General features: G+C 45.8%; 1 protein-coding gene across 1 annotated transcript in view; it reads left to right on the forward strand.

Annotated features, from left to right (window-relative positions):
• Window positions 1-12,572, forward strand: part of LOC125439376 (collagen alpha-1(XXII) chain-like) — an 86,306-nt gene extending 73,734 nt beyond the window's left edge. The window contains exons 4-5 of the mRNA XM_048508470.1: window positions 10,720-10,788; window positions 12,463-12,572. Coding sequence (XP_048364427.1) covers window positions 10,720-10,788; window positions 12,463-12,470 — 77 coding nt within the window. The 3' untranslated portion in view covers window positions 12,471-12,572. The remainder of the gene's footprint in view (window positions 1-10,719; window positions 10,789-12,462) is intronic.
• The last annotated feature ends 375 nt before the right edge of the window (window positions 12,573-12,947 follow it).

The raw sequence follows: 12,947 nt of genomic DNA on the forward strand, positions 1-12,947 counted from the left end.
CAGAACTCATTTGACTGAACCCCCTCTGTCCCGCTCTGCCCATTGAAAAGCCAGCGTGGTGTAGTGGTGAAGAGCAGATGGATTCTAATCTGGAGAACCGGGTTTGAGTCCCCACTCCTCCACCTGAGTGGCAGAGGCTTATCTGGTGTACCAGATGCTTTTCTGCACTTCTACATTCCTGCTGGGTGACCTTGGGCTAGTCACAGTTCTCTGTCAGAACTCTCTCAGCCCCACCTACCTCACAGGGTGTCTGTTGTGGGGAGAGGAAGGGAAAGGATCTTATAAGCCACCTTGAGTTATGTATTTATTTCTCATATTTATACCCTGCCCATTCCTGAAGGGCACAGGGCGGCACCCAACAATAATCAAATAATACAATATTAAAACAGTAATGAATAATTAAAACAGAATACAATAAAATACCAACAACAGGATAGAACAAGAAAAAAGAGGGCAACTAAAAACCATTATCCCATGGGTGCCAGTATTTGATAGGAGTCTCACAACAGTTGTGGCCAATAAATGGGGGAAAGATAAGGATACCCCACTAAGGAGCAGCAGTGGCGTAGGAGGTTAAGAGCTCGTGTATCTAATCTGGAGGAACCGGGTTTGATTCCCAGCTCTGCCTCCTGAGCTGTGGAGGCTTCTCTGGGGAATTCAGATTAGCCTGTACACTCCCACACACGCCAGCTGGGTGACCTTGGGCTAGTCACAGCTTCTCGGAGCTCTCTCAGCCCCACCTACCTCACAGGGTATTTGTTGTGAGGGGGGAAGGGCAAAGAGATTGTAAGCCCCTTTGAGTCTCCTGCAGGAGAGAAAGGGGGGATATAAATCCAAACTCCTCCTCCTCCTCCTCCTCCTCCTCCTCCTCCTCCTCCTCCTCCTCTTCTTCTTCTTCTTCTTCTTCTTCTTCTTCTTCTTCTTCTTCTTCTTCTTCTTCTTCTTCTTCTTCTTCTTCTTCTTCTAAGCTCCTTACAGAATGGACAGGGAAAATGATGTAAAATGCTTTTTACGTGGAAACATACAGTATTTCCCCATACATGGGGTATAGCCTCAATAACTGATGGAAAGAAGAGCAAAATTGGCCAAAGGCCTTCAGATGCAGTACAACAAGTAGTTCAATATTGGATAAGTAGTTGCAGGAATGCCTTCGTCTGGCAAACGGACCCCTGTTTTCCCTCTTTACTGGGGAATTGGGAATTGGAAAGGCCTGCATCTCTTTCTGCTAACGCAGTATGAAAAGTGAGGGAACGGCTCGGCTAACCTGACAACCTGTTGGGATTTTGGCTGCCTGGCCTCTTCTGGAGGATTCAGAAGGAATTGTTTTGTTTCCCCCACAAGGCTTCGGACTTTCCCAGCCAAACGACGCTACCGGTCGGCTCCACCGCTGACGTTCGGCAAAGGCAGCGTTTTTGGCTCTTTTGTTAACGCTCGCTTTAGCCTCGGGGGAAGGCGGCCGCCAAATGAGAAGAGCAGCTGCCAGCCAGGCGGGCCTCTCATTTTGCCTCTGGAAATAGCCTTTTAAAACAGAACTCCAGCTGGCTTGGATTGATGGCCTGCCGGACTGGCACTGACTCTGCACAGGCACAAGCGACTGGGCCGTGAAACTCCCTGGCTGAGATTTTGCAGCGAGATCCTCAGTCACTGTAATTGTTTCTCTGTTCCCTATAATTCACAGCGGACAAAGCGGCAATAAAATGCGAGCTGGTCGCAGGCCAGCGTGAGTGGTTTTATATAGTCTGCCCCGTTTTGTTTAGTTTTTTTTTTAAAACAAAAACTTCAGCTTACCTACTTTGCTTAGCTGTTAATAAGATTTTAAGGGGGAAATATGAGCGCGCTAGAGTTTTTGTACAGCTGTCAGTCAGATTTATGTTGTGAAACGGCGTTTAAAGCAAGCAACCATCGCCCCAAAACAAGAATCTGGCTAAATATCAGAGCCGGAAAGGGTTGGCAGCTCTTGGTTGAGAAATTCCTGAAGATTTCGGGTTGGGGCTTGAGAAGGATGGGGAAGGACATCGGAGAAGCATCATGCCATAGAATCTACTCTACAGAGGAGCTATTTTCTTCAAGGGAACTGATCTCTGTGGTCTGGAACAAAGTTGTAGTTTTGGTCCAGGCCCACTGGAGAATGCTCAGGTGCTCAGGAGCAGCAGCAGCAGCAGAAGGCCATTGCTTTCACATCCTGCACATGAGCTCCCAAAGGCACCTGGTGGGCCACTGGACTAGATGGACTCTGGTCTGATCCAGCAGGCTAGTTCTTATGTTCTTAGGCTAGTCACAGCTTCTCAGAGCTCTCTCAGCCCCACCTACCTCACAGGGTGTTTGTTGTGAGGGGGGAAGGGCAAGGAGATTGTCAGCCCCTTTGAGTCTCCTGCAGGAGAGAAAGGGGGATATAAATCCAAACTCCTCCTCCTCCTCCTCCTCCTCCTCCTCCTCCTCCTCCTCCTTCTTCTTCTTCTTCTTCTTCTTCTTCTTCTTCTTCTTCTTCTTCTTCTTCTTCTTCATGTTCTTAGGTTCTTAAGGCCAACTGCATTGGTAGGAGGCACTGGTATATAAGTCCTTTGTCTGTGCCATGTTGATCACAGTGTGAAGCAGAGTGCTGGACTCGACGGACCAGTGGTTTGATCCAGAGCATATATACCTGTTAGCAACACAGGCCCTTTCCGCACAAACCTTTTAAGATGTTCTGAGGCAGGGAATAAAATGTTTCCTCCATGGAGTTCTGCATCGTTTCTTCCCCCTTCGGTTCTGAAAACGTTTTCTTTCCAGCCTCAAACTGTTTTCAGTGAAACATTTTAAAAGCGAAACATCTCCACTGCTGTGCGATCTCCTTAATACATTTTCCGTGCCCCTCTGTTGTCCCTGGATTTTTTTTCTCAGTGCCATTTTCTGAACTCACTCTCCCTTTCACCTCTCCTGTTTATTTATTTTATTTATTTATTTATTTATACTTTGGGCTTCTACACCGCCCCATTTATGTGATGTTTTTTTAAAAGTTGGGTAGGGGAAGTGGTGGGATTCAAAAAATTTAGTAACAGGTTCCGATGGTGGTGGGATTCAAACAGTGGCGTAGCGCCAATGGGGCTGGGCGGGGCACGATGGGGAGGCGTGTAGCCAGGAGGAGTTCTGGGAAGTGAAACGCATTCCTGGAGACAGTAGGCTGTGGCAAGCATACCTGGTGCATGATTCCCCTTATAAGCCCCGCCTTCTAAAAAAATTCCAGAATAATGACTGTTTAAAGTATTAAAAAAGCAATATACCGTATGGTAATGTATTATTTCTTTTTTATATAATTATATTGATTGATTTTAAATACTAACATAAGGAGAGAAACCAAAAACTGTTTACAACTGTTAACATATTACAAACATATCTAATTATCTATCTCTCTCAACCCCCCCCACCAACTAAAACATCCTATATTGCCTCCCTCCTTCCCTATGGGGATCGGGTGGTATATAAATTGAATTAATAATAATAATAATAATAATAATAATAATAATAATAATAATAATAATAATAATAATAATAATAATAATAATAATATTTCCCTCCCTCCCTACTTTCTACTTCCCCTTCAGATTCCTATAACTACTTCATCTATTCCACTTGAAAGAAAACTAACAGAGGTAGAGATCCAAAATCCTTAATCGAAAAGACTAGTTTAAAGTCCTCTCTTTCCAATATAAATTTCAAGGGAAAAAAAGAAAATGAAAAATCTGTACCTATAATACTTTCCCAACCTTTATACCAATGAACAAAAAAAATAGAATTACTATATATTGTATTATTTCATACAGTTCACACACACATGGGGGGTGCCATGGGGGGCAGGGGGCCCTGGGGGAGATTTTGCATCCCCCACTTGACGAGATTTGCTGAACCCGGGGACAGAGATTACCCCCTTGTCCCTAGTGGAATTAATCATTAATAACCGGTTCTTCGAACTGAGAAAATTTTAGTAACCGGTTCTATCGAATAGGTGCGAATAGGCTGCATCCCACCTCTGGGTAGGGGTAACCTTTGATGCATTGATTATACAAGCTATGGAGAATGAATCTGCGAAGCATTGAAGCATTGATTTGTTAACTAACTATGGTTGAGGATACTGTGATAGAATGATTGTTAATCTTTAGAAGATCGTCCGCTTGTTTGTATATCCTTTATTTATTTGTGGGTCAGTGACCGAATAAATACTTATAGGGAGCAGCAGTGGCGGAGGAGGTTAAGAGCGCGTGTATCTAATCTGGAGGAACCGGGTTTGATTCCCCGCTCTGCCGCCTGAGCTGTGGAGGCTTATCTGGGGAATTCAGATTAGCCTGTGCACTCCCACACACGCCATGGCTGAAATGGTGACCCAGCCTTGGAGCTAGTCCACAGCTTCGGAGCCTCTCTCAGCTCCTACCCACCTCACAGGGTGTTTGTTGTAGGGGGAAGGGCCAGGAGTTATCTGTCACGCCGCCCCTTTGGAGTCTCCTGCAGGAGAGAAAGGGGGGATATAAATCAAACTCTTCTTCTTCTTACGCTCTTCTTACGCTCTTCTTAGGTCTGCCCGTCTTCTTACGTCTTGCCTTAAAAGTGCTTCTTACGCGTCTTCTTTCGGTCTTCTTACGCTCTTCGTCTTCTTCTTCTTCTTGTATCATAATCCCAACCTGGAGCTGGCAACCCTACGTGCTCACCCTTAACAATCCAACCAATCCTCTTCTTTTCTCCTCGCTCCCAAGTTAATTAAAGGCTGCAGGGCCTAGGACTCAATCTTACAGGCTTCAGTGCGTGCTGTATTAGAAGCGCGTGTGTTTCCATGGCGATGACCTCACCTCTGGCTTTCTCAATGTTAGGTTTTTTGTTCCTCTTCACCCTTCATTTCCTCAAACCATTTCTGGAGCTGACTCCATCAAAGGTCGATCGGAGGGGGGAAAGCGCTGGCGTTCCCCAGCTCAGCTCTCGTTTGCTGAAGGAGGGGGTTTGTTTCTTTTGGCAACTGGGGCATGCACTAGACAGAGAAACAAATCTGTCACATTGAGATGGCATTTTTGCACAGACCGATTCTTGTCCCGACATCCTCGCTGTCTCCAGGGTAGAGCGTTTAGGCGGGTCGCTGTGCTGGAGTTAGCCAGATGACACATTTGTACACCCATTAAAATGTGCTACAGCTAGGATAATTGTGATGCTGGCATCACATGCTAGAATGAGCGCATCTGTTAAGAGGAGGCACAGTTCAGTGTTAGAGTATCAAATATCAAAGATTTTATTGTATAGCCATAGGCCTTCACAATGCAGGACATCAAACAAAAGATAAATAAAGAAATCCAATATAAATTACAGAGGCATGTAAAATCAACCATCTCAAGACTCCCACTTTAACATTCTTCCCAGTAGCCAAATAGACAGTGTTAAAACCCTTTTAAGGGTAGAGGATAATAGTAAAGTTATTCCGAGTAGACGGCTTTCTTTGCTACCTCCTTGGCTATAATCTTGGTGGCTGCCAGTGCAAACAGAGCCACCCTATTGGATACAAAAGAGTCAGTGTCTGAAAGCAGAAAGTTTGGTTTATCAAGGTCAGGATGAAACTGCATCATCATTGAGATCCTGGAAAGCAATTTAGATCTGGGTTCTACGTGAAGGTAGAGTTCTACATGAAGGTAGGAGCAGCAGTGGCGTAGGAGGTTAAGAGCTCATGTATCTAATCTGGAGGAACAGGGTTTGATTCCCAGCTCTGCCGCCTGAGCTGTGGAGGCTTATCTGGGGGATTCAGATTAGCCTGTACACTCCCACACACGCCAGCTGGGTGACCTTGGGCTAGTCACAGCTTCTCAGAGCTCTCTCAGCCCCACCCACCTCACAGGGTGTTTGTTGTGAGGGGGGAAGGGCAAGGAGATTGTAAGCCCCTTTGAGTCTCCTGCAGGAGAGAAAGGGGGGATATAAATCTAAACTCTTCTTCTTCTTCTACGTACAGAGGGCAATCTAAGACATAATGTGGAAGATCTTCCACCGCACTTTCACAGATGCAGAGATGATGTTTCAGCAATTTTTGAGAGGAGCGTTCGGCTAAGTAATCCAGCGTCGTTGTCTGGAAACATTAGAAGACAGCAAAGGAAAAGCTGATAGGACAGTTATGGTAAAGGAGGAATGAATGACATGAAGAGGTTGAGATTAGTGGGATGACAATACTACAGCTACTACTGTGTAATGCACCTCCAGTGTCCGATGGTCTTTGTGATATGATCATATTGCTAATGGGGGCACTAACCAAGTAGTAAGAAGTAGATTTACACATTCATAAGCCTGGGTAGCTTCAATGGATGCAGAAGGGAGCAACTCTGCCTAAAGGGGATGTGGGATAGGATGGTATGATCTGATTTTGAAAACTCAGCAGGGCTGGTATTTGGATGGTGGACCCCTAAGGAAGATTCTGCAGTGGAAGGCAACGGCAAACCATCTCTGCTTCTTACTTACCTTGGAAACCCCTTGCTGGGGTCACCATAAGTCAACTGTGACTCGAGGACATATATGCACATAACTCTGCCTAGATTGGGCTCTGTTAGTCTTTTTAACCACTTATTGCTGGGAGGGAAGGCAACTTGGCATAGCTTGATCCCATCAGCTCTCAGAGACTATATGTTCGTTCCCTGCACTTCACATCGAAGTGTTTTTAATTATTATTTATTTATTTATTTTTGAGTTTTTTATACCGCCCTACCCCCAAAGGGCTCTGGGCAGTGAACAACATAGTGATACGACATACAATTAAAACCCATTTAAAATAAACAACAGCGGTCAGCATATAAAAACAGCGTCCGCAATAAATCCTTAATAAAACCCTCCCAGAGGGGGGAGGGGTTCCATAGATGGCAAAGGGACCCCAAACGCAGGAGGCTAAAGTAGGGGAGGGGAGGGGGAGGGAGCACATCAGCGGCCGGACACTCCAAAAGCCCGGCGGAACAACTCCGTCTTACAGGCCCTGCGGAACTCACCAAGATCCCGCAGGGCCTGGACAGCTGGAGGAAGAGCGTTCCAGCAGGCAGGGGCCAGGGCCATAAAAGCCCTGGCCCGAGTGGAGGCCAGCCGCATCATTGAGGGGCCGGGAACCAGCAGCAGATTGGCCTCTGCTCAACGCAGAGACCTAGTAGGGACGTATGGGGTAATGCGGTCCCAAAGGTACGAGGGTCCCAGGCCTCAGCAGGAGGGGTTTTTTTTGCAGGAAACACCAGTGTGCTGGTGTGGTGCAGTGGTTAGAGTGTCAGACCAGGACGTGGGACAACAGAACTTGAATCCCCTAGAGGATCCCGCAGGTGACCATCACCATTTCTTAGCCTAACCACCCATCCACAGGCATATGTAGGATGGGGAAAGGCAGGGACTCCACCTGCCATTTCTGGGCAGGTGTGCAGGTGAATGCTGAATCCAATCAGTGTTCAACTGGGCTCTCCCCGCCCCCAAACTCCACATGGAATTTGGGAACAGGGTGCCCCTATCCAATGCTGGACTTTGAGCCTGCTGTTTAAACCCTGACCTAGCCAAGCTGAGCTCAGGGACAAACTGAGCACTCTTGTCCAGCTCTGGCTTTATGCTGTTGGCTCCGCCCCCAAGCTCCACCTCTGAAGGTCAGGTGGAGCTTGTGGGAGAGTCAGTAGTATGCCAGTCAGACCCTGGGCTCAGTTTGACACTGGGATGAACCTGTCTGGGTTGAGCTTTAAAATTCTACCCAGCTGAGCACCGTGTTGAACTGGCACACATTGACTCTGAACTCTACATGGAGTTTGGGGGTGGGGCAAGCCATAATGCTTGCCCTGGGCACCGTTTTTGGCAGATACGTCCCTGTCACCTCACAAAGAGGTTGTTTTGAGGATTGGGTGGAGACTGGGGAAATGATGCGAAAAGCAGCTTTGGTCCCCAATCAGAGACAAAAGTGGAATATCAATAAAAATAAGCTTAACAAGTGTAAGTCTATCAAAGTCACATCTTCATGAGGGAAACTTTGAAGGTACACAAGTCATGCCCTAAAAGGAGCACGGTAACTCTGACTTTTCTGGCCAGCCAAGGAAAGGAAACTCTTATTCAGTGGCTGAGATGCAAACACTGGAAAGGAAAAAACCAGACTGAAGAGGAATGAGATGGCTGTCAGATAGAAAAAACAGTCTCCTGATAGAGCTGGTGTTCTCGTTGGACATTTTATGATGTTTTCCTCTTGCTTGAGATGGCGTCGTTGGCCTGCTCTGGCTTCTTTCTGTACAGTCATCACACAAGTACGTGGCCTGCTTGGGGGATGGATCCCTTGCCTAAAAATTGCCAGTCCTCAAAATGTCAGTGGAAGGGTTCATAAACAACCCCATGACATTCACGGAAACTATGAAGATGATCACATCTAGACCTCAAAACATCACTTGGGGTAAACCAAAGACCAAGCTCTCTAAAAGGGATGGAGACATTTGCCCCATCTTTTGTTGCTAGAACATGCCAGGAGGAGTTCTGAAATTAGGTCAGAGTGGTGCTCTTGCTGTCTCTAGGTTATCATCTGTCAAATTCCCTGTTGAAACAATAACTCACTCAGTGGTGGGATCCAAAAATTTTAGTAACAGGTTCCCATGGTGGTGGGATTCAAACTGTGGCGTAGCACCAATGGGGTGGGGCGGGGCACAACAGGGGCGTGGCCAGGCATTCCAGGGGTGGGGCATTCCTGGGTGGGGCTGTGGCAAGGACGCAGCCACTGCGCCGGTCCTTGGGTGGGAAACAAATGCACGCAGGCGCAGGCTGCCACGCACACCGGTGCACCTCCTGCTAGACTGCTTCAAGTTCTGCCCGCTACTGCTGAGAGGAGGGGCGTAACTAAGGCAAAAATCACGTGGCAAAATCACCAATTAGTAACCCCCTCTCGGCACACACAAATTATTAGTAACCTACTCTCGGGAACCTGTGAGAACCTGCTGGATCCCACCTCTGAACTCACTTGATGGGTTCAAGGATTTTATTGAAGACATGAGAAAGACAGCAGAAGACTGTTCTGGCAAGTTGGTGCCAGAACAGTTGATAATATGATGTAGCAATTCCCAACCCCCCACATGTGAACCAATACAGTAGAAACAGTCTGAAGTCTTGCCCCAGCTCAGAGCTTCGAGACCAGGGAAACAGATAAGCGGCACCTGCAAAAGCTAAAGCTCTCCCCGGCTATTCCCCTCTCCCAGTAATGGCATCCTGACATCATCCTCCAGTTGGGGCTTGGAGATCTGGAATGATAACCGAACTCCAAATTTTCAGGAACCAGGTCCTCTGGAGAAAATCTGAAGCATAACAAAAAGATTGCCATGAAACTTTAAGCAGTATCGAAACTACACAATAGGATCCTGCTTATAGTGAGCTATATGCCGCATTGTAGACCAGTGTAGATCATTTATCCAAGCAAGTTTGTGAACCATTTTGTACAGTGCATCTCGCACCTGTGTGGGCTGTTGCTGATCGAACTTGTGCTCTGTGTCTCATCAGACTACCCAGTAAAGTAGTGGGAAAGAAAACTTGGTTGAATCTCTGAAATACAGCTGGAGATTTTTCATAATCTTTATTAACTCACTACCTTGACTGGTTTTTCACTGTTGTGTAGAAGTGTGAAATTAACTATTGATCTAGGAAAACAACATAAAAAAAATAGCTTCCCGTGGGCATAGGTCCAGAAAGAGAAAGATAGGGAGAAATCATGATATAGAATTATATCCTTTTGAAAGAGCTGGAGATTTAAAAAGAATAATAATCATTTGGTACGAATTCACAGCATTGTTGTTGTGAGGATAAAATGAAGAATGGGGCAAGCTGCCGTTGTTTCCCAAACTGGTCTGAAGTTTGTTTCCTTTTAATTTGAGGAATTAGCAGGAACAAACCCAACTACGCAAGAGGTTTGGACCGTGAGATCTCCATCAAAGTTTATGGGGATTTTTCCCCCCTTTAAAAAGCCACAAGAGACCAGAATTAGAAGTTTAACAATTGTATTGGGAAAAAGCAAAAATAATAAAAGTATATATGCAGGTTTGGCCAAATACACACGCAGAGAAAATTGGAAGAAGCCTAAGATTTAGATAGAGGTTAAAGATAGGTTGGGAATAGTAGAGGTCATTGGGGGAAGGGTGATAATTACATGATGTAGAAGAGGAAGGTCCAAGGAGGCAGAATCTGATGCCCATGTTGGTGGAGAGAAAGAGGGGTGACGTCTGGCATACAGTGCAATCAAAACCAAAGGCAGTTCAGAGAACCCTGGGAAACACTATTTTAATGTGACATAGAGCACAGGTTGGATCAACAACAGCACATACCGGTCAGGTTGGTGGAATTGGAAGGGAAAAGAAACAAAAAAGTCAGTTCCTGCTTCATCTGCTGTAGATTATAGCTGATAAATGAGGGATGAAAAAGCAAATTCACACTCTCTCCGATGAAACTCTGGGACTTGTGTGTCTGCCATTCCACACGGGTCATGCAGCCTCCCAAATCATTTTTCCATTAGTATGAGAAGGACATGGGAAAGATCCATAATATTTCTGCCCAGGGAATGCCGGATAGAGCTCTGTGGCTTCTAACAAAATCAATGCATTTTAAACATTTAACTTTACCTTTACTATGTCCAGAAGCTGTTCTTAAGCAACACAACAATCCCTTAACTGAGGAAAGTTTCATATGCAAGGAAGTCTTAATGCTGGATAAACAAGCGTAATCTTTTGTATTCTTTTCTCATTTCAGATGTGCTGTGTCCAAGAGTCCGCGTGGAAGGAGACAGGTTCAAAGAGACCAAAGGAGCAACTATTCCAGGTAACGAAATACCATGTATAACCACTTACTGCAAGCTTTGGGGGCCCCTTTATATAAAAACACAGCTTTCACCAGTGCTCCTGAATTCCGACCACTGGAAAGAGAGGGGAGACTATTTAATTCATTTGTCTGCCAAGAAGGAGAGTACGATCAAGTGGCTGAGCGATCTGTTTTCTTGCAACGTTGCCTAAGAAATCTGATGAGATGTGCTGAAATGTATTGTTTTGAGCTTTCCCCATAATTCCTCCTTTGGAAGAATTTCTGACTGTTTGAATTTTGCTTGATGGGAAAACTGACCAGAACCTCGAGGAAATCATCTGGGCTTACCAGAACTGAACTTATGCAATTATCTCTTGCTGAGTCAGATTCTCCATCTATCTAGCTCAATATCTAGCTTTTTGATGAACATTTTACATATTTTTCCATGTCCTATTTTAGCCTTTAGGCACAGGTCTCTTCCCATACCTTTTATCCCAGATACTTGAGCGGATTTTCCAAGAACAAAAACAGGGAACATCTCAATGTTCCATTTTCAATCTGAGACCCTTCTTGGGAAGAGAAAGTATCCCTCAACATTATTTTGATGCTCAAGGGAGATGTACCGTATATACTCGTGTATAAGTCAGCCCGTGTATAACTCGAGGCACCTAATTTTACCACCAAAACCTGGGAAAATTTATTGACTCATGTATAAGTCTAGGGTGGTAACTCCAAAGCAGGTGGGGGCAGGGAAGAGCTGGGGCGCCTGCTTCCCACCAGATCACTTCCCCCTCCCCCGCCGCCTCCTGGATCCCCACAGTAGCCCCAGCCCTTGGCTGCTCTGGCGTTTCCTTGCTTGCAAACAAGGAAACGCCAGACGGAGCATTCGACTGCTTTTGGGGTTTCCTTGCTTAAGCAATCTTTGGAGCATTGTCCTTTTAAGAAAATCATAGAGACACCCTTCCCGAGTGGCAGTTTCCCTGAAGCCAAGCCTCAGAGCCTGCGGGGAAAGGAAAAGATGAGTGGTGCCCCAACTGGCTTCAGGGATGTGGCCGGGCAGCGGCAGTCCTGCAGTGGTAGGGCGGGCCGGTGGCAGTGATTGGCTTTCGCCCCATATAAGAAAAACTGAGGAGGGGCTTTTTTTTTTTGCACCAAAAATGTGCTGAGAAACTCAACTTATATGCGAGTATATACGGTATTTCTGGACTACGATTTGGACATTTAGTATGGACCACAATCAGAGGTGTATCTAGGGAAAATGTAGCCCAGAGTTTTCCGCTCTGCCCCTGTGTACGTGGCCGCCCTTCCCTACCACGATCAAACAAATTTTTTTGGCACCAGTTCTTGAAGTCAGTGTATGTACCAGGGGGAAGGAGGAGGGGTGTGGGGGGCAATTTTCCACTCCCACATGACTAAATGGCCACAGCCTGGGGACATTTGACCCCATATGTCCCCCTGGGGGGAACACCCCTGAGTCCACAATCTGCTGCATTTTGTATTGAGCAGCTCCTAAAGGTAGTGCAGTGTCTTTTCTCCTGGATGCGAAGAAAGAACATAAATCACTCTGTTTCCGTGTCAGTAGCTCCTACCAAAGTTATTTTCTAATTGGCTGAGAACCTTGCTATTCCACCCGGATGATAACTTTTTTTGTTCTTTGCTTCGTTTGTGCTCATCTCTATCTTTCACTTGTCCTAGGCAGTTGATCAATATGCAATGTTTGCACTTAACGGATGAAGAATGATGCGATGCACCTGGTCAGATACATGGCAGAAGGCAGTCATTTAGCAAGGCTTTGTTTCTCTCCTAGGATACCAAGTTTACAAAAGATTAATAAAGCTATCTATAACCCATCAGTAGATTAACAGTTGTAAAAGTTTTTAAACAACAGCAGCTCGATAGCTTTTCCTCTTGTTGCAGTCCGGTGAAGCAAGGGCTTCCCTTGGCCATTTATCATCTTCTTCTTTGTGAGCTTGGGATTTCATTCCAAAACAGTGACCAAAGAGTTGTAAAGTCCCGGAGGATCTGTTTATTGCAGCATTGATGGTGCAGGGAATGAAAGTTCCGAGGACCCAACAGCCAAATCCAAATCCTGCTTGGGACACCATTAAGTTCTTGATATGTAAGCTTTCAGCTCTTAGCCTAATTAGTGATTGACACTGGGGCAGCACCCCCCCTCATCA

Source organism: Sphaerodactylus townsendi, linkage group LG09, assembly GCF_021028975.2.
Source record: "Sphaerodactylus townsendi isolate TG3544 linkage group LG09, MPM_Stown_v2.3, whole genome shotgun sequence".
NCBI classification, from domain to species: domain Eukaryota; kingdom Metazoa; phylum Chordata; class Lepidosauria; order Squamata; family Sphaerodactylidae; genus Sphaerodactylus; species Sphaerodactylus townsendi.